The sequence below is a fragment of the Anser anser genome, assembly GCF_964211835.1.
Source record: "Anser anser genome assembly, chromosome: 30".
In the NCBI taxonomy this organism is placed as follows: Eukaryota; Metazoa; Chordata; class Aves; order Anseriformes; family Anatidae; genus Anser; species Anser anser.
The window spans coordinates 1178213-1202119 of record NC_139751.1 but is presented as its reverse complement, the minus strand read 5'-3'; the positions used below and the strand labels follow the sequence as shown (position 1 = coordinate 1202119).

General features: G+C 44.9%; 1 protein-coding gene across 5 annotated transcripts in view; it reads left to right on the top strand.

Moving 5' to 3' along the window:
- SCN8A (sodium voltage-gated channel alpha subunit 8) overlaps positions 1–23907 on the top strand; it is a 59870-nt gene that overhangs the window by 14812 nt on the left and 21151 nt on the right. For 2 of the 5 annotated variants that reach the window (XM_083814165.1, XM_083814169.1), the window contains exons 3-16: positions 5103–5222; positions 6881–6969; positions 7175–7303; positions 9514–9605; positions 14365–14586; positions 15043–15106; positions 15538–15679; positions 16354–16560; positions 17133–17420; positions 17808–18167; positions 19596–19731; positions 21663–21901; positions 22334–22507; positions 23441–23797. In XM_083814165.1, coding sequence (XP_083670291.1) covers positions 5103–5222; positions 6881–6969; positions 7175–7303; positions 9514–9605; positions 14365–14586; positions 15043–15106; positions 15538–15679; positions 16354–16560; positions 17133–17420; positions 17808–18167; positions 19596–19731; positions 21663–21901; positions 22334–22507; positions 23441–23797 — 2619 coding nt within the window. Of the gene's footprint in view, positions 1–5102; positions 5223–6880; positions 6970–7174; positions 7304–9285; positions 9378–9513; positions 9606–14364; positions 14587–15042; positions 15107–15537; positions 15680–16353; positions 16561–17132; positions 17421–17807; positions 18168–19595; positions 19732–21662; positions 21902–22333; positions 22508–23440; positions 23798–23907 lie in introns of all 5 variants that reach the window. The other 3 variants (XM_083814166.1, XM_083814167.1, XM_083814168.1) reach the window with 3 other exon arrangements.

Sequence of the window (23907 nt, the reverse complement as noted above, 5' to 3'; positions counted from 1 at the left end):
AGCCCAGCTCTGCGAGCCAGTCTGTTTTGTCCGAGCTGCTTCATTTTCCTCTGCTCAGTTGCTTTGCTTTGCAAAATGGGGGTAATGACTCTTAATAGAATCAGGAAAGTCCATTTGCTCACAGGTAACAGTTTATGGAGCTCAGGTAGCTCCTCTTTGTCTTTGTAGAACTACCAGAGAGAAATTTTTCCATGATTCTTTGTTTTGCAAGTAAAAATCGCCGTGCAATTCCTGATTTGGAGTACATGGTAGAAGCATTACTTGCCTGTGATATCTGATGCGGACACCTGAAAAATTTCAATTAAAACCCAAATCCTTGCACGTGGACTTCCTTGTTGACGTGTACAAAGGGAATTCAGAGGACACACCTGGGTGAGCATCCTCAGCGATGAAAGCAAACCAGCTGATTGCCTCAAAGTCTAGGCAGGCAGCGAGTCAGAATTTGTAAGCGTATTTTCCTATTGCCCAGTCAGATCAAACACTTCCTGCCCTAGAAAGTTGCTGTTCACTTAATTGCATCATTTTGCTCGTGCTCTTGAGACCTGGTGCTGGGTTTGTCTGAGCCTGTGGCAGGCGCTGAGCAGAATGGGGAGAAACGGGAAGATTCTCCACGTGAACGTGTGCCACAGAGCTGAACATCCTCCAGTGTCTGCTTATGCAAGAGGTAAGGATCATCATCCTCTTCTATTTCCACAGGCTTATTCAAATTTTTTTGAATGTCTTCCCATTTTTTAAGCCTCTCTTTCCTTCTCTTCCAATTACGGCTGGGGCTGTCAGTCCTACTAAACAGCTCCTCGCCTGTTCCTACCCATTGAACGTGACTTTTGCCGGGCTGTGGCCGCTCACCTCAAGCAGCTGCCACCCATTTCACATGATCTGAATCTTTCATGCTCGCTGCAGAACGAGGTGAAGGTTCAAATGCTCCTGTGATTGCTCCATTTAGGAGGCAGTAGAAGGTCCGTGCTTTTTCTGGGAGCGGAGACCACACATAAGCTTAGGCGGGTTGTTTCCAGTGGAGAAATCAGCCCCAAGTTTGTAGACAAGTCTGCGCCTTGCTGGACATCAGAGGCTGGAGTGGGACTGTCTGAGGTCACCTATAGCTTGCAGATGGGCACCTGAGGATCTTGCTCGTGTGTATGTGCCAATGGAGTGACTTGCAACTTCGTCAAGTCACATGCATCGTTTGGAAACGGGCCCTCCAGCCCGGAATGTCACCTTGAGGGTGTGGAACCGGGAAAATTACAGGGATGGGAAACGTGGGAGAGGCGTGCTTGTCTCTGGCGTGTGCTTCAAGGAGCCTTCGCTCGGGACTCCTCTACGACAAGGTTATGGCTCTGCGAGGTCGGGAGGCTGGCGCTGAGTTCCACACACGTTTCAGTGAAGAAACAGAGGGAAGAAGCAAAAGATTGGGGCCACCTCAAGAGTCAGCCTTCTATTTCCAAAAGCAAAAGCCTTTTCCAGGACTTAGCGTTTGATGGTGGTTTTTCTTCCACTCCATCTCTCCAGCAGGCTCAAAAGGAACAGGCAAAGGAGAGGGAGCGCTTCGTGGGATCAGAGAACGGCTCGGGTTGGAAGGGACCTTAAAGACCATCCAGGTCCAACCCGCTGCCATGGGCAGGGATGCCACCCACCAGGGCCTCGTCCAACCTGGCCTTTTTCTATTTTGGAGTTCAACCAAGAGATTAAAGCGAGAGCAGAATGTGGCCGATACTTTTTTCCCTCCGTGAGCTTTTCAGTGGCAGAAAATAATTTAGTAACAAAGGATAAATTTTTCTCCTTTTTGGAGGGTGGGGGTAGAAAAATGTTTTCTGTATTAGAAAGTACACTTTTTGAGCCAAAAGAGATATGCAAAATATTTTGTGTTGATATATTAAATTCTGTGGATGCTTCTTCAGCTTACGGGGTGCCAGAATCCCCTGTAAATTCCTCTTGAAAATAGCTGTGTTCAAGCAGAGTGCTCGGGGTGTCAGCAGAACGTCTCTGCTCTCTTTTGCTTAGCACTGGCAGTAAGGCAGTCATCATGTTACCACTGTAGGAATGTGCTTCCATATGTTCATGTGCTGTTCATAAAGCTGTTTTCTTCTTAAATCTTCTGCCCACTCCTCCTCACTTTTCAGCCATTACAGAAATGCTTAATGTAAAACCTGCATGAAGCCAGATTAGTTTAAATCTCCACATAACTGGAATTCTCTTTGCCCTCCCTCGATCAATTCTGTCGTGCTCTCCAGCATAGCTTCTTTCATGCGCTGTTTTGCAAATTGATTTAGAAAAAATTCTTGACTTATCTTTTGCAATATTACTTCTTTTATGTGAGAAGTATTCAAAGGGTTTTTAAAGCCTAGATTCTCAGACAACGTTAAGAAAACTTAAGTGGACAGAGCCTTTTCATGCCTCTGAAGCAACAAACTGAGACTTTGAAAGTTCAGCCAGGCTTCATCCCTTACAAGAAGACTGCAGAATGCCTTTTTCCAGGTATCGCCTTTCTCTGAGTTTTAAGCTTTGCCTCAGCAGATCTTAAAAGGGCTTAAGGATGTTCTTGGACCCGAACCAGCAAGCATTTTAAGAGCATGCAGCCATTTTGAAATTGAGTTTTAATATGTCAGCAGCAGAAAGAAGAATGAAGATTTTAAATTGCCAAACGCTTTTTGGCTTTTGTGCCCTTCTTTCTATTAAGAAGGCCAAGTGGAGATTTACCCAGGATTTTATAAGATACGCTGGGGAACCGTAGCAGTGGGTCTTGGAACCGTGATAATCAGTGAGCAGACTGGAATGTATGGCACTTGTGTTACTGAAAGGCCTGATTCTGACAAGCTTTACAGAAAGCAGCAAGTTCAAGAAGCAGCACGGTGCAAGAAGAGAGAGCTGGGAAGAGCGTGGAAGAGGAAACAAAGAATTGCTGTGTGCAAGGTCAGGTGATAGCTGATGGACCGAGCTGGCGAGCAGAACAAGGCATTCACATGTCGTAGGCTGTTGCCCTCATGGTTGGACCAAGCAGCTTGTGTTACCACCAGGGAGTGCCAAATTTCAGGCTCCATCCTTGGGGAAATGGCTTTCGAAAATGGCTGTTTCCACGCAACCACGGCGGTGTGCCAAGGCTCGCGGCGCCTGCCCTTCGGTGTGGAGCGGTTTACATCTGCTTCGCCCGCTCTGCAAGCCTGGCTTGCTCTTCTAGCACGGGCCTGAAGTCTTTGGGTTGGCTTACGTCTGCGGCGCAGCGTGCGTCTGTGTCTGCAGGCGAGGAGAGGTTTTGCTTCTGCCTTGCTGAGCTGAGTCTAGGCAAGTTGGAGCACTCCCACGCTGCGATTTCCCCGTGTCGAAATGGGAATGGACCTTAGCCACCTTCCAAAGGAGGATTTCTGCCTTCATCCAGCTCACCTGGTGCTCGCATAATTTTGAGCACAACCATGCTGGAAAATTCCTTGCTTGAGGGACATCAGAGTGCTGAGAGCCGTGCCGGGCTAGGGACACAAGCCTGTGAATGCCCCCGTCGCAGGGAGGAACCTTTTGTGGGCATGAGAGGAGGTTTAAAAAGGAATGGGAGGGGAATCTTGAAAGTTTGTTGTGCTAGGGTCTTAAAGCCAGCAGCCCGTGAGCACTCTGTAATTGGCAACTTTGGAAAACTTATGGCCTTTTATAATATTCCTGCACGTCAAGGTAATCTGTTCATTAATTCTTGATGCTGCAATTTAAGAGCTCTCCAAAGCTGTCTTTAAAGTGCTCTTTGTTGGGAGATGCATTAGTGGTTATGCTAACTAATATTTCTCACTCAGCGCTGAACCACAATCTGATTTTGATTTCCTTTTTCAAATAATTTACTGCTCACCGGTCTAATTTAGCCAAACGAGCGAAGACGCCTGGTTTCACTTGCTAGGAGGGAAATGACAAATTTCCGAAGAGCGAAGCCTCCTGGGGAAGCACAGCGACTGCGTTGGCAGAAAGCCCTGGTGGATTCCCCCGTGTTGGACTCTCGGGGCTGTGCCAGGCGGTGGGCTGCTGCCGGGGAGGCAGCTTGCAGCGAGCTCGCTCCGCTCCGCGCCCCCGCGCCCGGCCGCCCGTAATCCCCCATCTCATCCACCCCGCCGCATCCCGCAGGGAAACGGGGAAAATGGTGCCGGGAGGGAAAAAGACTTGAGATTTTCGGTGCACACAAGTGACTTTTTTTTCTTCTTCTCCCTTCAAGTCGAGTGGTGGGTGCTAGGAGCGTGCCGGGATCGAGCGACCGGGGTTCTAATTTTGCATTTCCAGATGGCTGCGTGTGATTCTCCCCGTGCTTTGGGAGCCGCACGCTCAGCTCGTGGGGAGAGAAAGCAGCGGGTCTGTATTTTAAGGGTGGTGGAGAGCCGAGATCTATCCTGCCACGTGTTGACGTGATTCATGCCGCGGGCTCCGCGTACAGGAGTGAACCCAAACTCGCTAATTAAAGGCAGGGAGAGCGCATGACTGTGACTGGAGCTTGGGCACCGCGGTGGAATATGTTCCAAAGTGCCAGCGAGTGGGAACGCTGGATATGACGGCTAGCTGCCTCCTCGGGTCTGCTGGGGTGGGCCTCAGCCGTTGCCTGTCCTTCTGCTTACCTGTCCATCTCTTTTTGCAGGTTGGGTGTCCCCTAAAACCGGGGTCCCGGTGTAGCGGCTAGCAAGGCATGGGACGGAGGCATAGGCAGCCCCAGCGCCGTGCTGTGAGGACGGTGGTGTGCACGGGGTCGAAGGCTGGGTTCAGCTGCTTGCTCCTGCCCTTCAGTTTGTGATCCGTAGAGGTCTTGGGCCTCGGTTCTTGCCTCTCAGACAGGGCGAGCGCTGCTCCTGCCCTGTGTGATAGAAGCGCGCGCTCTCGCTTGGGAGATCTGGCTTGGGCTCTGTTGTGGCTAGTAAAACGGGTGCTTTGCAGTAGGATTATTCGTGGGGTACTGGTAGGTATGTTTTTCCCTAGTGGGAACTTTGCAAAGGAGATTATCATTTAAAAGAGCAGAAAATAGATATTTTTTTTTCTTTTTTTACCATGGACGTTGTTGGGCTTTTCTTTATACTGTTCACGCTTTGATTTTCATGCATTAACTCTCTCTCTCTTTCTTTCTTTTTCTCTCTTTGTTTCTTTCTCTACAGACCTTTGTAGTACTAAACAGAGGGAAAACACTCTTCCGATTTAGTGCCACACCTGCCTTGTACATTTTAAGTCCTTTTAATCTGTTTAGAAGAATAGCTATTAAAATTTTGATACATTCATATCCTTTTTACTGCTGAGTTCTTTTGGTCTTTGTTGGTTGAAAAATCTCTTACCTGTTGTCCTGTTGCTCAATTCAAACTTTATTTATGAATTACAGTTCTGTGCCTGGTGAAGCTGGATTTGTGTTGAATGAAAAAGCATGGCCGTTTAGACATATCCGATCAAGTAAATGTTTAATTTATATTCCTTGCTAATCTGTACCCATCTGTGTCCATTCCTCCATCGCTACGCAGACACTGATAAGTATTGGAAGTATTGAACCATCACCTGCATGTGTTATTAAGAGAGGAGGAAAAAAGCAGTATAGTGGATGAGCTGGTTGGCCCTGTTTGTTTGTGACCCTAAAACAGATCTTACGGAAGCACGTTCATTTGTTGTTTTAGGGACTTCTCAGTACTAACTTCTTGCGTCTCAAGAAGGAAAAGCTTTTCCATCTTCTAATGCTTCAAACTCGACTTGGGTGCTGAGGCTGGGAGTGTGTTTTTTTGGCTGGTGTTGCCTCTTGTGGATTTTCCTCCCCTCTGGATGTGCTTGGAGATGGAGAGCCATTTGAGTCCGCTTAAATCATTTTCTGAAGTCAAACAGCTTTGGATCTGACCCTGAATTTCACCATTCTGCTAATAGTTCAGTAGTTAAAATCCACTTGAACTTCCAATTCCGAAACTGGGCTGGCCCCACGGTGCTCCTCAAATGGCTTCTCCGGCACCTTGTACCTGCAAACGTGTCCTGAACACACAGAGGGAGCAGGGAGTTTAGGAGAAGGTACTTCTTGGTCAACATGCTGACCACACGTGAGAAATCTCAGCTTGGGTGTACAAAATTGTGCTGATGAATGATATCAGTGGACATTGAGAAGATGATGAGCCAGTTTGCCCAAGCTGAATGTTAATATAAAGGGATAAGGAGTAACAGCTCTCTGTATTTACATTTGAGGAGTCAGAGATTTTATTCCTAGACACTCCTCCTTCCTCTTTCTCTTAACAGAATGGTCTGAAAACCTGTTGCCTTTAAGACAAAAAAAAACAAAAAACAAAAAAAGTGTTTTAAATTTTATCATTTTTGCTCCTGCAAATGACTGGATATGCAACAGTGAGAAAGTGAACTGGGAGACTACAGCAGCTGGCAGGTGGTACAAGGTATGTAAACCTGCCTCTTCCAGCAGGGAATCAGAAACAGCAAATAAAATCCTGTCTCAGAAGTACAAATCGATCCGTGTGGTGTGCACGGAAGGTGCATGTTTCCTTTCCAGTACACCTTGCAAAGATTTGTAAGATTTTTCTCCAAACTAAACCCTAGGTGTCTGTGGATTGCAGTGCTGCTTCCCTGTTGGATGTGTTAGCAGAGCACACACTTTGATGATGCTGCGTAGATGGAGTTGTTTGGGAAGGCATTTTTATTAAGCCATGTGATTTTTGAATTGCTAATGCATGCTAAAAAATAGGAAATAAAGTGAATGGTGATGTAAAAATACTATTTGTATAGTCACCCCTGTTCCTATCTCTCATGGCTGCAGGAAGCATCTTGGCTGTTAAGTATAGCACATCGAGAGCAGACTGGGAGTTGTTGAGTGCTGGTGTAGTGCAGGGATCTTTAGGGAGCTGTAAGCTGATGTAAAGAGCCACGCTGGTGTGCCTTTGATCCTTGACTTTGTTCTACAGTATTTAGCATGATCATTATGTGCACTATTTTGACCAACTGTGTATTCATGACTTTTAGTAACCCGCCTGAATGGTCGAAGAATGTGGAGTAAGTAATACTTCTTCTATTTTTAAGAATTGTACGGAATGCTGCTTTTCAGAAATCTGCTCTTACTCATATTTAAGCTAGCATGAACTCAAGTCTTTTATATCCACTTTGTTTAGACAAAAGTGCTTGCAATTCATCTGTTTTCATGACTAGCTTTACATTTCTACAAACTTCTCAGTGCGGCTCTCTTTATTCCTTTTAACAGGTATACATTCACTGGTATTTATACATTTGAATCACTTGTGAAAATTATTGCAAGAGGTTTCTGTATAGATGGCTTTACTTTCCTACGTGATCCATGGAACTGGCTAGATTTCAGTGTGATCATGATGGCGTAAGTTGCATTTTCAGATTATTTCAGGTATTTGTGGCATACGGGAGGGGATGAGACCGTAGGAAGAGGGTGGGTGTGTAAGGAAAAAATAAACCAAGGAAAGCTTAAGTGAATCCCCAGAAGATTCCTTTGATTTTTCAATAGAAAGCCTGACACAGAGGCAGATCTAAAACACCACTCTGGATTTAGCAGCAATGCTGCTGCAGAAAAACGCAATTTTCTAAAACCTGCCTTTGTTAAGAAAAGATTTTATAATAGTGTCTAACATTGTAGATCAGCTCACGTGCCAGAGCAGCAGCTGAATCTGTTGAGCATAGGATTAGGAGCAGACCATCTCTGAATTCCAGTCTCTACCACCCCTTCCCTCTGTGGGCTTAAGTGTTAAAATTTCTTGGGCTGCAGCTTGCAGGTTGAACAATTTCTAATGAAGAAGCGGTGTCAGAAAAGGAGACACTTTATTTTGCTTCCTCGTTCTTTTCTCTTGTGCTGGATCAGCTTACGTTGGGCTGAGAACGAGGAGTCCCTGTGGCTGCCTGAGCTCCCAGCTGAACCTGGAGATGCGCACCAGACCTCTGGTGGCAGGGCTTGGTCCTTAGTGCCCTGCCTTGCTGGTCGATCAGTCGTAGTACTGCTGCTGAGAACCAGGTGTACGGCACCGGCAATCGCAGTGGCTGGTGGAAGACATTTTTTCCCTTTTATATGCTTTGAAATATTACACGTGTGCACGTTTGGGCTCCCACAGTCAGTGATGGCCAATGAAGACTCAAAGACCATGGAGGAAGGCTCAAGAGCTCGGTTTTCAAGGGTTCCGAGCACTTGAATTTGATTCGAATAAAATGCTTTAATCATATAAAATGCCATGGCCCTGCTTTGGCTGCGTTCTGCAGCCTAGGTTGCTGATTTTCCTGAGTGTTTGCCCTTTTAGTTGTGCATTTTGGTTACATGCAAAGAGTTGGATGTTGGACACAAAAGGCAAAGAGCCCATGACTCCCTGACCTTGTAGTTTCCCTTTTGGATCTGCTGAGCCCAGAGTAAACGTGCCTTTGTGGGTCAGGCTCCCAGCTCTCTGCACATAGGTTGAATTTGCTGGGAATCGGTTACTTCCTTTCTGAAGCAATTAACAAGTAACAGCATGCTGGCTTTAAAAGGCCCACCGCATCGATACAAAATAAATCTGCTAAAACTTGAGCTGGTCTAACTATATAATCCCTTTATTTCCACTGAGGTCGCTTTGCTGTAGGAGAGTTTGGCCCTGGAAACATCAAATCAAATTCTTTTTTGTGCCAAGGGCTAGAACAAACCTGTGTTGTTTAAATCCCATTAACAGAGTCCAAGTTTTTTGGAAACTCTTGTGGTGGCCTTCCTGCACCAGGAGGAATTTTGAATATCGCGCATTGCTTTATGTTTTCATACCCTGCTTCTCCAGACAGCACAGAGGAAATATTCTCTTCTACATTGTGATAAATGGAACTCCGTTAACCTTGCACTAAGCCTCTTACCCTCTGTGTATCTCAGGTTTATCCCTCCGTAAAATGGGGATAATCAGAGCTACCTGTGGCTCACAAACAGGTGGTAAAGCATAACGGATTAAAATGAAGGCTGCTAAGCAAAGCGAAGGGTGGCGATGCTTTATTAAAAACATGAAGGAAAGTGAAGCGAATATACCTGAAACCATTGAACAGAGGTGATGTCACCAGGACTCCGGGCATGTTGGACAGTTTTACGTTTACCTTCTTCTGTAGGGTTAGCCTTAAATGTTCATGCCCTGCATAGGCAAGAATGCAAATGTCTAACCATGTACCTGGACAAGTGCGGAGAGACTTAAAAAAAACCTGTGTTTTGGCTTTGAAATCTTCTCTCTCTCTCTTTTAAATGCGGATTCTAAAGCATTTGTAAATTACAAACTGTTTCCTACAAACAGACAGCTATATGAAAAGGAAGGTGACCCCAATGGTGCCATTAACTCTGGTTTAATTCTGCAGGTATATAACAGAGTTTGTAAACCTAGGCAATGTTTCAGCTCTGCGCACTTTCAGGGTTCTGAGAGCTTTGAAAACTATTTCTGTAATTCCAGGTAAGGCGGCCTCCGGTTGGTGTTAGCTGTTGGGTACAGGCCCCTGTGAGTGATGTATTGCTTTGTCTGTAGTTGTTGTTTTTTTTGGTGTGTGTATTGTCATTGTGTTTTTTGTGTGTGACCTCCCTCATTGCAGATATGTCACAGAGTTTGTGGACCTTGGGAATGTCTCAGCATTGAGAACTTTCAGAGTTCTCCGAGCTTTGAAAACTATCTCTGTTATTCCAGGTGAGAACCATTAAGCATTAAAGGCTGGTCTTGCATTTATCTCTCTTCGATATCTCCCTCCTCGTCCTGCATTGCTTATTTCTCAGAAGTGGCACTGGGAAATTTTTGATGGGCTTTGCAGTCTGTATAAACGGAATGGTTTGAAATTAAGGCTTCATTATTGGACAAGCAGTCTGCTGTTCCGTACGTCTTTATCCCTGTGTGCATACGTGGCTGTCCAATCTCTGAAATGAAAGCCAGACCAAAAGTTCAAAACGAGTAAAGAATTGGGCGCTCCCTTCGTCCTCAAGCTGAACAGTTCCTCACTGAGCAAGTCATCCCATTAACAGCAGCCTTCCTAGGGTTGGTTTAGGAATAAGTTTGTGAAGCAAGCAAGCGAAACCCGAGCAAAATTAAACCTTTCTGCGAGAGGCTACTCCAGGTACTGGCAGTCAGGTGGGATCTGGGGCAGGTTCTCTTACACGACTGCAGCAAGGGTTGCCGTGCCGTTTTGAGACAGACGAAGCTAACCCGAGCGTTGGCGTTACCAGCTTTTACATTTGTATGTTTTAACAGAACTGGCTGCCGGCTCTTCATGCAATCATACATGGCCCAAACCGCTGTCTGAGCTTTCATTGAGCCCGAAGTCCTAATTCAAAGACTTGCCCATTTGATGTGCCACCCCCAGGGCTGGGCTTGGCAGGACTGGCACTTACACGGCTCCCTCTGGGCTCCAACCCAGCCTGAGTGTCAGAGGGTGAGCACAGACCCTCCTTCGGTGTAAGAGACCACGGAGGCATCATGGACTGAGAGTATGATTAGAAGTGAGAGAGTCCTCAATTCTCGTGTAGGAGGTGCTCGGGGCTTTGTAGGTTCTTGTGCAGATGGTTTCTGGGAAGTGTCCCTCATTTTAAAGTCAAGCTTAGGACTCAGTTTTTGCAGGCACTGAAGCACCTGTAATTTCCCAGCTTTTATAGGTGCTTGATCTGTCTCACAGTAGGCACCCTAAACAATCACTTGATAAGTTTTGCTCTTCTGTTTCTATGCATTCTGTTTCCTAATGCATTAACTGATAAAGGTTCTTTGCTTTCTCAGGATGCATTTTCATATATCTTTGCCGGAAAACAAACTGCAGAATTGTAGGGGCCCATCACTTTTGTCCCCATTCCAGACTGCTAAACCCATCAGATGTCCATGGCTGTTGTGCATGATGCTCTTAAGTGGCACCTGCTTTTCTTGCACCGAATGAGAGAATGCTAGAATAATGTTCTTACCTTCCTTAATGTCTGGCAGTGCACATACAAAGAGCTAAAGGTATTTTGGTAATAGCTGTTAGCAGCGCACTAGATGGATCTGAAGCGTGGCTGCGATTTTATCAGCCTGCTGCAGGTATTGACTGTCTTGCTCGAAGAAAAGCATCGATGTTAAAATAAGTTTCGTATGTGTTTTGCTTTCATAATCAGAGGAAAGTGAAGATGATGCAACTTTAATGAGCTGGTTACTAAATGTGCAACAGCATGCCATGTCTTCCTATGGAAAGGAGCAGAACAGTTCTATATCATTCCCTCCATCCTACTCTAAACTAATGGAATTTTCCTTTTATTTCAAAAGACAACAAGGGCTGGGGGGACCCGAGCCCTTCTTCTTAGCTCAGTGCAGCCACGCTTTTCACTAAGGGGACGATTTGCTGCACCCAGCTCAGGGGATTCCTGTGTGAGCGTTGGATAAGATGAATTAATCCATGGCTAGAACTGCAAGCAGCAGAACTTTGGTTGTGTGTATGAGTTGGGTGCTGGGATGGGGTTGCCCCAGTTGTGGTTCTGCAGCACGTAGGTAGAGTACAACCACGTTCCCTGCTTGTTTTTATGCCTAACGATATGAGAAATGTAAAGTATTTGTGCAATTAACCTTTTGGGCTGTTTAATATGAAATTAGGCTTATCTAGTCCAAGAGGAGAAGTGATTTTTAGAATATACTTAGAAAATCTAAAGGGGTTCCCCTTCTGCTTCAGTGTGTGCGAAGGAATGGGAATTTTAACACTGTGCTGAGCTAATGAGAAAATAATCTGATTGTTATGACAAGTGCTGTGTCTTCTGCCAATAATTGGAATCGTCCTCAGTGTGTTTTTTAGACAAGATAAAAGTAGGAAATACCACTAGAATATTATGGGACTCCAGATCAAATGTGTGCAGGTGGAGGGTCTGTATGGCACCCCAGAACCGAAATACCAAAATATCACTTTCACCTTACGGCTTGACAGACCGTATTAACCCGTGGGGGTCTAAAGACAGCTTTTTATTGGCACTCACCGTGTTGGCAATTGAATTACCGGTGCCATCAGTCGCCATGCGGTGTCAGCCCGTGCCGCATCCCACGTGGAATCGCGCCCCCCGGGTTTCGCCGTAGGTGAAGGCGATTGCTTCAGCTGGCAGTTTTGAGGCTGTTTTGTCTTGGGAGCGGCCGGGGAGCTCTCCTGCTGCCGATTTATCCTCTCTGTTCCAAGCCACGATCCCTTTTTGTGCCTGCGGGGGAGCGGCACACCAACCTGAGGCACAAATGCCGGTGTGAATGGCTGCATGTGCAGAGCGGAGCGCATCAGAGCGATGGAGATGAGCATGCAAACGAGTGCTGCGATGGTTATTTGTCTGCCAGGCCTAACAGCAAAAAGCCTGCTTCGTGTTTGAGTCGGCCTTTGGCAGTGATCTAAATGTTCTGAAGGAAACGAGATGTTTTTAAAAACTATTCCTCCCTAATAATTCCTTTTTACTTATGTATTTTTGAATCTTTCTGTTCTGATATGGATCAAACCTCTGGTGGTATGGAAGGGTTTCTTGTCCGAGGTTTATTGCAGCATGCTTGGGTGGCCTTGGACAGAGATGTGGATCTGATCTAGCCCTGTATTCCTGGCTCTGTGGGGTTTTTCCATTTTTTTCCCCTTTATTTTATTATATTTTTTAATTTCCATACTGGGTCCTTTAAGCAGCCGGTTGTTCTGCAGGCTATTTGGGCAGTTTGTTGCGATCCAGAGCAGCGTTTCAAGACTGGAATACTTGCTTGAACCTAAAACCACTTTTGTGTTCTTTGGATCTTTAAACACTCCAGAAAGAAAACTTCCCCAGCAGTGCAATCTTGGCTAATAGCAGCGATACAAACATGAAAACACTGGTAGGTGAGGGCAGGGCAAAGGTACCAGGCCACGCAGAGGATGGATGCTTTGGAAATGTAAAAATCAGTAAAATTTGGAGTAGATTTGAGTAAGAGAAGTATAAAGCAGAACACACGACAGCTCATTGAAATGCCTTTTCTTACCGTGAATGGAAGGATGGGAGGAACTAATTGTGGACACATAATTTTCGCACAGTTGGGAAAAAAAAATACCGTTGTGGTAGTGCCTGACCTGTGACGGTGTCTCCTGCCAGATCTCCCTGTTCTGGATTTCCAGCAGACTTTGATGGGAGGTGTTCCCCCCCCCCCTTTTTTATTTTTATGTGAGAACTAATAGCAGAGCTCGAAATAAATTTAGGGATTGGTTTCATGAGTATGTGCTGCTGAGCTGAATTCAGGCATTGGAGAGAATCTTTAGGTTTTAGTAAACGTAGCTCCATCAGGGAGGTAATTGGCCTGTCTCATAGAAATGAGAATTCGGGTATTCTCTCAAGGAGCTGTCTTCAGAATTGTATTTTGACCTCATTTTACTGAATTTGTCTTGCTGAAAATATGGCTTTGCTCTTTGCCTTAAGCGAAGGTGGTGGAAGCCTTTTTACTGTATTTGCTGAAGCCTGAAATGAATTTGTGCAGAGAGGCAGGTAGGTGTACAGTGAGGTGGATGATTATCTGGGAATTGCCAAGGGAAGGGAAAGGAAGGGAGGGGATTGTTTCCAAGCTTTGTATAAAATTCCTGGAAAAGGTTAGTCCTTTAACTCCTTCCTCCAGCATCCTTCGCTACTCAGTTACAAGTGCCTGTTGATCCTCCTCGACATCGGAGTGGCCAAGCAAAGGGCTGTAGTGTTCCTGCATCCCAAAACCTTGCATGTTTAAATCCCAAAAGGGTTACGCTGCTCAGTAACGTGTCCAGGCTCACAGATGGTTCCCCAGACTGGATGGTTTGGAAAAGCAGCAGGATTGGGTCCTCTTGGCTTACACTTGTGCTCGCTTTTGGTATTGAGCCTTGCCTATGAATGACCCCGAGAGCTTTGGGGGAATTCCAGGAGCCAGCACTGAATGAAATCCTGCCCACCTGGCTGCGACAAAACCCTGCTGTCAGTGAGAGGTTCAACTCCTGCAAGCAGAGAAATGCTGAGACAGTTTAGTTAGGCAGGAGAAAGTTCGGATGTAGACAGTTTGCAAGGCATTTGATCTCTGTAAGTTGTCACTTTGTGCCAATAAGGCAGGCTGAAAGTGTGGCCACGGAGGCTTTGTAGCAGCGCACATTAAGTCACATTTTTTAGACAAATTTTTTAGACGTTGCAGTGCCTCCCAAGTACGCTTCGCATCCTCTTGTGCAAAACAGGGATATTCTCAGGAATGAGCTTGGTGCTTTGGTTTTTTGACCTGAGTGGTGAACCCACGGCTGGCATTGGGATGGGGTCAACCATCACGCTCGTGGTGCTATGGGAAAACCTCCAGGCACTCCAGAACCCGCGCTGGGTTCTGGGAACCCGACCCTATAAAAGCAACATCCTTTGCCCTCACATAGGTGTCAGGTACTGTACGTATTTGAATTTTCAATGCCTTTTTTGTTCTACAGGAGTGATTTCTAGTCTTGTTTTCTTCTCCGCAGGCTTGAAGACCATTGTGGGTGCCCTAATTCAGTCTGTGAAGAAGCTGTCAGATGTAATGATCTTGACAGTATTTTGTCTCAGTGTCTTTGCTCTGATCGGGTTGCAGCTGTTTATGGGCAATTTGAGGAACAAGTGTGTGATATGGCCAATTAATGTGAATGAGACGTTCCTGGATAACGGCTCTAGGGGCTTTGACTGGGAGGAATACACCAACAATATGTGTAGGTATTTCTGCAGTGATACTCCCTGAAACCTTCTTATTTGACTTAATGCTGCCGACCGGGATTTCTGACACGTGGCGTGCCTGGCGTTGCACAATAAAAACCCCTTGCTTGGATATTGTTCCATTTCTAGAAACCTGACCTTGTTCAGGTGTTACTAGTTGGGTTCATTTTAAAAAGTATGGGCTGTGCTCTTTTAGCTAAATAAGGATTTTGTCCAAAATGCTCTTTTTTTTTTTTCCTGCTTTGATTCCAATTGAAAATGGGTTTTTAGTATGGTAAAAAGGAAGTCGTTCTGCCCATGTGAATCCCTGGCCTGAATGTCACGTTTACTGGTAAATTTACCAGTAGGGGATCTAGAAGACTTTAGTTAAGGTTTCTGTAGTGTGATAGTATGCTAAATCCTCTAACTCCATGCGTGTGTGCACGTAATCTTTTCTTTTTCATCTTCTTCAGCAAATTTTTACATAATTCCTGGTGCCCCTGATCCTTTGCTCTGTGGTAACAGCTCAGATGCAGGGTGAGTGTTGAGCTTTGTTAAAAGTGATGACTAATTACCATTGATGTCTGCTAATGATGACAAAACCTTTGGAATATTTCCTGTTGCTTCCTTTGTTGGTTCTGGTGTTATTTCAAATGTAAAAGGCTTCACATTTCTTAATCTAATTATTAATCCATTGTTGCTGTCTCTTGCACTAATACGATGTGAGCTGGCATTTTTCTTGTCACCCCAGGAGGCTGATACTTGTAATGATGATTTCTAGTGGCATGATTTCCCTCTGAATCTAATCATAAAAATCGATGGAGAAGTAGGGGCTGGAGGTTCAGAAGTGGAAACTTTCCTTGTGCTATTGTCTCTAATTGGTTAGCCCGGTTAACGTGCCTGTGATGAATTTGCTCTGTCCCTTTTACCGTATTGATGCCCTGAAATCACTTCCATCTTCTTTACAGTCAATGTCCAGAGGGCTACACATGCATGAAAGCAGGACGGAACCCGAACTATGGTTACACAAGCTTTGACACTTTCAGCTGGGCTTTTCTGGCTTTGTTTCGCCTTATGACTCAGGACTTTTGGGAAAACTTGTATCAATTAGTAAGTAAACGCGTTGCTTCGGTGTTACACAACCTGAGAATTTGGGGACACGGAGAATGTGACAAGCTGTATTTACTTCCTAGCGTCTGAAAGAGAAGTACAGCTGCAGAATTAGACCTTGGGTATTGAGAAGGAAGGGGATGTTACCTGAAAGCGGGTGTTGCACTTCTAAGGCCAGAAGGGATTGTAGGTCTGCAGCGTGCGCGCAGCTGAGCTGTGAATTAATTCTGGAAGAAGCTGACTGCGCGCTGCAGAAGCTCAGCTCTGCTCACAGGAGGCGTTCAGGCGCTTTGGAGGGCAGAGTGCTTCCTTGTAACCTGAGAGTGGTTCGGGCCCCTTGCTGAAATGGCTTTTTTGACAGTTTGTTTTGTTTTGGAGAAGGCTAGGCATTGAGTTTCACACTGTACTTCTGAATCCTTTTCAGTTTGCATCCGTTGGATGTTCCCTTAAGAGAAGAAGAGGGATGTCACCTTTTGTGTTTACGGCTAATGAATGTGCAGTGTCTTAGTGCTTTGCAGTGGAAGTGCTGAGATCCTAAATACCCAGCACCGCTGTATTTTCTTAGAAGCATTCGGGTCAAGAAACATTAGATCAGCTTACATATCAGGTGTCACTCTAGAAATTGCTTTCCCCTTTCCTTTTCTATTCCCTCTACCATTCTCTTCTACTTCTAGACCTTACGAGCAGCAGGGAAAACCTACATGATCTTCTTTGTCTTGGTGATCTTTGTGGGATCGTTCTATCTGGTAAATCTAATTTTGGCTGTGGTGGCTATGGCTTATGAAGAGCAGAACCAGGCCACACTGGAGGAGGCAGAGCAGAAAGAGGCAGAATTTAAGGCTATGTTAGAACAATTGAAAAAGCAGCAGGAAGAAGCACAGGTGAGTGTTTTTTTGTTTTTTTTTTTAATGCATTTACATATTTTTAGGTTTATTTGCCTGTTATTGCAGAGCAATGGTGTATAATCAAGAATGCAGTAGTGCCACGGCTGGCTTTCCCTGGCACCTCATGCTCTGCTGTCTGGGGTTGACGCTGTTCACCGGCTCTCCTGGCTGCCGCTGTTTTTTTTCCGAATGTGTACAAGCTTGCCATGTTTATTTTGGATAGGAGAACTGCCTTATATTAAGGAGTTTAGAAACATTCTTGTGGTTTCTAGTCAAGTGTGGGAATTCCTTTGCAAGACAGGTAATTACTTCTTTGTTGATCCTTTATCAAATGCTTATAAACCTAACCGAGGGACTGAGAGGGATTCTACTACTTGCAGAAGTAGACTATAAAAATGTTTACAAGTCCTGGCTGCAAGGTCCTCCCAAGGGAAAGAATAAGCATCTCAGTCCTGTCCTGAAATCTTGTGCTTCCGTGCATTAAGGCATGCTCTTTCTTAAAGCAGAAATGGAGTATTATTCAAGTTAAGTTCTGATTTATTTTCCTGTTTTCTTGCCTTCACCTTCAGGCTGCTGCTATGGTCACTTCAGCAGGGACAGTCTCTGAGGATGCTGTGGAAGATGATGGTGGGGGGAGGATGTCTCGGAGCTCCTCGGAGATTTCCAAAGTCAGTTCCAAGAGTGCCAAGGAGCGTCGAAACCGGAGGAAAAAACGAAAGGACAAAGAGCTGTCGGAAGGAGAGGAGAAGGGTGATGCTGAAAAGGTGTTCAAGTCTGAATCAGAGGATGGCATGAGGAGGAAAGTGTTCAGACTACCCGATAACAGGATAGGAAGGAAGTTTTCCATCATGAACCAGGTAGTTTTCATTTCCTTCCTTTATGTTTACTTATAGTCAGGATAATATTCTGTTTAGATCCTGATTAACATGTCCGAGGAATCTGCTCACCCATTTAAACGTGCCGTGGATCAGGAAGACACTTATGGCCTGAGTTTACAGCCCTTGCACTTACCCTGGCATAAGTTGCTCCTGAGATGAGTGTGTCTTACCAGATAAAACTTCCTTATTGGTGTAGCTCAGCCAGCCAAGAGCGAACGACTTCTAAGTACAGCTGACATCTAAGTGGCAACGGTTTGTTTGGATTTGGAGAGGGAGCAAAACTGCTGTAGCAGCACTTGAGGGCACTGAAGTACTTTGTTTCCACACTATTCACCCCCTTGTCATTCTTTCTTTTCTTCCTCCTAGTCTCTCCTCAGCATCCCAGGCTCCCCTTTTCTCTCCCGGCACAATAGCAAGAGCAGCATCTTCAGCTACAAAGGGCGATTTCGTGACCCAGGTTCAGAGAATGAGTTTGCTGATGACGAGCACAGCACGGTGGAGGAGAGCGAAGGCAGGAGAGACTCCCTTTTCATCCCCATCCGTGGCCGTGACCGAAGGAGCAGCTACAGTGGCTACAGCGGCTACAGCCAAGGCAGCCGGTCCTCGCGGATTTTTCCCAACCTCCGCCGAAACGTGAAGAGGAACAGCACGGTGGATTGTAACGGCGTGGTGTCCCTCATTGGCGGCCCACCTTCCAGCATGCCTGGGGGACGCCTTCTGCCTGAGGTGAAAATAGATAAGGCAGCTACTGATGACAGCGTAAGGAGGTCAATGAGTAGCTAGCGTAGGCATGGCGGTCTGTCCTCTTCTGCTTTCCCGTATGCCGCCCTCCAAGTGAGCCAGCCACCCTGATGGAATGAAAGTTGGTTTGTCTGACCGCAGACGACAAAGTCTGCAGTGGATTTAAATCCCTGTGCTTTGACTTCTCCTTTCTTCCCTTCTCGGGCTTAATGACCCACCTCCTTTCCCCTGTCTTCCTGGGAAAAAAAGGGCTTGGAATTGAGTCCCAAATTAAAGGACTGATAATAACAGAGATCTTTGGCATATGTCAGGGCAGGATCTTTATCAGACCAGTCTTGCACTCTGAAGCATGTTTAGGGAAGTATCTGTTAAATTCTACCAGTTTCATTGCTATTAAGTTGTGAAGGGCTTATTTTACAAGAGAAGCTGTTAATATAATAAGGATTTCTTCAAAAAATATACACTTTTTAGTATCTGAATTTTCCTTAATTGTGACCTTTTTTAGATCAGTAGACTGAGTTGGTATTGAGTAACCTTTTTAATAGATCAACAGTTCAGGAGAGAAACAAAGCTCAAAAATAGTGTATTAGGGGTGCTTATGAGAATCTGGATAAGATTGCAACCATGTCAAGACATTCCTAAAACAATTGTTTCTGAGAAAAGCCTGCTTACCATGCCTGTACATTCCAAGCTATTTTTTAAAATTGTTTCAATTCTTGCAACCTAATTGACCCTAACTAGTTATGTTAAGCATTAGTTGCTCCCTTCTTTTTTCTTCCCCAATTAGCATGTTAATACAATGTTTTGCTTTAGTATTTAATTCTCTTTTTAACACAGCATGAACATAGTAGGAATAGTAATCTGCATGATGCATGCATAGAAGCGAAAGTATTACTCGGCAGTTCTTTTTGCTAACTATCTGTGGAGGGACTTAAGTGTGCAACAGGCAATTAACTGTCGTGGTGGGAGGGCTGCAGGGGCTGGCAGATTCCTTGGCAGAAGTACGATGTCCTCTTGTCGATGCAATCAAATGCTCAGATGCTAAGTGGTATCAATTTGGGGGCCTTGTATGAAGTAGGATGCAATGTGGGCTTGTTAGGAGTCATTGCCTGTCTGCTCTTAATTGAGTAGTAGTACAGAGTATGAACTACCTTGTACTGCAGCAGTGCTCATTAGAAACATTCATTAAAGTATAATACTTAATTTGTCTAAGGTTTCAAGTCAATGGTACAAGCAGAACCAAGGGCTTGAGTTTTCTTTTAACCATTTATGTAACATAGGAAAGTAGAAAGGCTAGCGGGAACAAAGATTTTTTTTTCCCTCTTGGGGATACTTGGCATATTTCTAGGCTGATAGCATGTAAAATACTGGGAAGACTAAGGGTTTGTATTAATCAATGTATGAATTTTGCAGGGTACCACTGAAATAGAAATTAAAAAGAAACCTGGTGGGTCTCTCTTGGTCTCGATGGATCAGGTGAATGCCTCCTATGGAAGAAAGGATCGAACCAACAGTGTAATGACCGGCTTGACAAATACCCTTGTTGAGGGTAGGTATGGTTTGAAGGTGTGCCTTTGGGCTTTTTCAGTGTGTATGTATCGATTGCCCTCTCGTGGCGTGTTTTAGGAAGACAGAGGACCCATCCACCAGGCAGTTACAGTATAGTTTCTCCCTCTGCTGTGGGGGCCCGCATGTGCCCTTGTTTTCTTGTGCTGGAGCTGTCCCTCTGGGTGGCCAGAGGTGCTCCCCAGCAGATGGGGCAGGTATGGACACCCGTGGCTGCTTGATTTCCCCAAGGGGATGCTGAATGGTAAAGCTGAACCTCGTGAGATGGCTTCTTAGTTGCTGGGGGGATTAGAGCAAGAGCTGGTTTATAAGGCTGGCCTTCCTGGGAGCAGGGTGGGGGGCATAGGGTAGGGAGTACAGTCTCAGGGCAGGGCTCGGTTCGTTAGGGCAGGTGCTGCACAGCAGAGATCTGCTTTGAGCCTTGGGCACCTGACAGAGAACACACAAGCCCTTCAGACATACAGGACATAGCTATTCCTGCTTTCTAATTTGCATTGTTTTTACCAAAACCTGCCTCTTTCAAGTCATAATTAATGCAGAAACATTAATGAGAGTATTTTACTTGGTTTTGCATCTGAATTATATAGATATAAAGGTAAAGGCAGCAAAGAGTTGTAATTTTACAATAATGAATATGCGGTGTGGAGATTAAAGGATTAAGAAAATGTCTGATACTGGTGTTCTGTCTTCTGCCATCTCACAAGGGCTGGAGAGACCCTCCTTGTTACAGGCCATGGGAAGAAAGATTTGAGCTACTCTAGGGTCTCAAACGTGACAGCTGTCAAAAGAGAAAGGGACTTGTGCATGATGGAAATTCAGAAGTGGACATCACACAGAGATGAGATTTCCAAATATGTTATGCAGGAACCAGTAAGAATTTGTGAACAGCAGCCATATGAGGTTGATGATCTCAAATTCCTGCTGTCTCCTGCAATAAAATTGTATGAAAACTAAATATACTTAGAAACAGAGCAAGGTTCTTCTGCTGCTTCCCTCCTGCGCAAACGCCTACAGGCTACAGTGCTACGGTCCTCTTTTTTAACTTTAGCAATTCCAAGGCAACTAAATACTAAGCAACCAGAGAACCAATGAGAAAGAGAGCAGGGGTCCTTTCCCTACCCATCTTCAGTACAAACAGCTGTATAGCCTGAATAAAACCATTGCAAGAGGGGGAAAGCTCCTCATTATTTTTTTTCTAGGCACTTGAAACAAGCCAGTTTAAAAAATGGACATGGCATTACATTTGATTTCTGTAAATGGATGTGGTTTGCCTTAATCAGGTTGTTCCTGTTCAGAATCCTTTGCAGCATTATGTCATACATTTCCTCTTTTAGATCATGTCTGCATTCAACACAGAATTCATTTAGCTTTGTTATTTAAAAACTAGCACCAAAGACAGTTTAGAATCTGTAACTTTGCTTTAAGCCATTTTACCTTGATCAGTCCTGAGTTAAATATATCCGTTCATTTAAACGAGTTTGGATTGAATCATCAGATCCGCACAGTGCTGTTGCACAGATTTAAAACTGTACTTCCTGGTAACCTCGTGCAGCTGTGCATGCGGCTCTTAACGTAGGTACCAAAGTGAAGCTGGGTACAAAGGCATGCCCTGACTTTCTTGAGTCTGTCCTGGTGATCTGCATGATTGGCCATGGTTATAAGCTTATTTGCTTAGGAACTCTCTGTATTAAGCCATTGCCACATGTCCTGGAGTTCGTTATTTTGAGCATTGTATGAAGATAAGGCAAAATGTAACTTTGCTGCAAGAACGTTGAATCATTGTACAAGGAGGGAGACGTGAGAGAGGTTCAGGGTAGGCAAGATCGGAGAGTTTTTCAGCCATGCTCAGAGTCAGATCCAGCAGTGTTAGAGAAGAAGACTGAGCTCCATTGCTGTTTTCTTTTGTAACTGTAGAGCTGGAAGAGTCCCAGAGGAAGTGTCCCCCTTGCTGGTACAAATTTGCCAACACGTTCTTGATCTGGGAATGCCACCCGTACTGGATCAAGCTGAAGGAGATAGTGAACTTAATTGTCATGGATCCTTTTGTTGACCTGGCCATCACCATTTGTATTGTGCTGAACACTCTGTTCATGGCAATGGAGCACCATCCTATGACCCCCGAGTTTGAACATGTGCTCTCCGTAGGAAATCTGGTAAGATGGTATTAGTAAATATTCCTTACAGATCTGCTCCTACTGGGATACACTGCTTGTTAAGGTAGACTTAGACTGAAAGAGCTGCTATTACAGGCTCCTAGGGGACACTGAGAGGCATGAGCTTGTGCTCGCTGCAGTCTGTGGTGACTCAGAGATGTTGGCTAAGGGTGCAACTTTCTGGTCAAAAATTATTACTACCTAAAAATCTGCCTGTTAATTGCTGGTATGCCTGAGTAGGTCAGTGAGATTCGTGCTAGTGAAGCTGCATCAGGAGAGAAAAGACTATTGTGGGCAAGCACATGACATTGTATAGACTGCGTGTTTGAACTGGCGTGACAAATTGCATTGTTTGATAGTTACACTGAAGATCAGAAAATGAACAAAAGCGATTCTTTGCTTGTTCTTTTGTCTCTCTCTGCAACACTCCAGGTTTTCACTGGAATTTTCACAGCAGAAATGTTCCTGAAGCTTATCGCCATGGATCCCTACTATTATTTCCAAGAAGGCTGGAACATCTTTGATGGATTTATTGTCTCCCTCAGTTTAATGGAACTGGGTCTAGCAAACGTGGAAGGACTTTCCGTACTGCGATCTTTCCGATTGGTATTCATATTCCAGTCCTTTTCGAATGTTCCGATCTTGCAGCTACTAAAGTAAAGGCACCCCCCCCTCCATCCTTTTTTTCCTTTGTTCTTTGGGAGGACAGGGTTGGAGTGGTATCATTTTTGTGGTCTCTTCTTACTTTACAACTGCTGTTTATATTTTATGAGATCTGAGCAACAGCTCATTGTGCATATGCAGAGAAGGTTGACTTGGTAGGTAGTGTTGAAGGACTTTGTTACAACGCACCTTTTATTTCCTGTGGTTCCTTGAGGTAATTTACCAAGTCAAATTTGCTAGGCTGTAGGTTACGGTGTAATAAAAGTGCTGAATACCTACAGCCTTCATGTGCTTTATCTTGTCCTGGCAGCAGTTAAGCTTTTGAAAATTAAATTCTGAAAACCTCAAGGTTAGGTTTCTGGGCACAGAGATCCCACAGCTGAAGTCAGGTTTTCCGAAGAGCTCAGTACTCAGAAACTCCAATTTATACCCAGCTTCAGCAAGTCCATCTCCAAATTTGATTCTCTGGATATTAAGCTTTGATTTTGTGTTCTGGATATGCCAGGAAAACAAGTGTTTTTTTTCCAGAGGAAGATGAGAGACATTCAGGAAAAAAAAAAGTGACACATACCCTTCAAATAAGTCTTCCTTAACGTTGCAAAGTTTGAAAGTGAGAAGCTCCATACTTTTCCTTTGTAAAGGGAGATAAATGTGTAGGGGAATAACTAAGTACAAATAGAGAAGGCTGAGTTGAAAGAGAAGTTAAGCATTCCCTACTGCCAGTGACCTCAGTAGCAGAAGCACTTACAGTTTCATAAAATATGTGATGCCTCCAGTTTAGAAAGTTCTGCCTGATTTCTTTTTTTTTCCTCTTTTTTTTTTTTTTTAAGGTGAAATTAAATGAAGTGTCATTTGTCTCTTTGTTTGCTTTTGTAGCTGAGAGTCTTCAAACTGGCCAAGTCTTGGCCCACTCTGAATATGCTGATAAAAATCATCGGTAACTCGGTGGGTGCTTTGGGGAACCTGACCTTGGTGCTAGCCATCATCGTGTTCATCTTTGCGGTGGTGGGCATGCAGCTCTTCGGCAAAAGCTACAAGGAGTGTGTCTGCAAGATCAATCCGGAGTGTGAGCTACCCCGCTGGCACATGCACGATTTCTTCCACTCCTTCCTTATTGTCTTCCGTGTGTTGTGTGGGGAATGGATTGAGACCATGTGGGATTGTATGGAGGTGGCAGGACAGGCCATGTGCTTGATTGTCTTCATGATGGTCATGGTCATCGGAAATTTAGTGGTCAGTAAATGGTTACTGATGGTTTTTATTGTTTTCCGCTGGGTGGGGTAAAACACGGAGAGACCACAGGACTTAGGGTATCTCTTCCAGCTCTGTTGGAGTCCTTCATG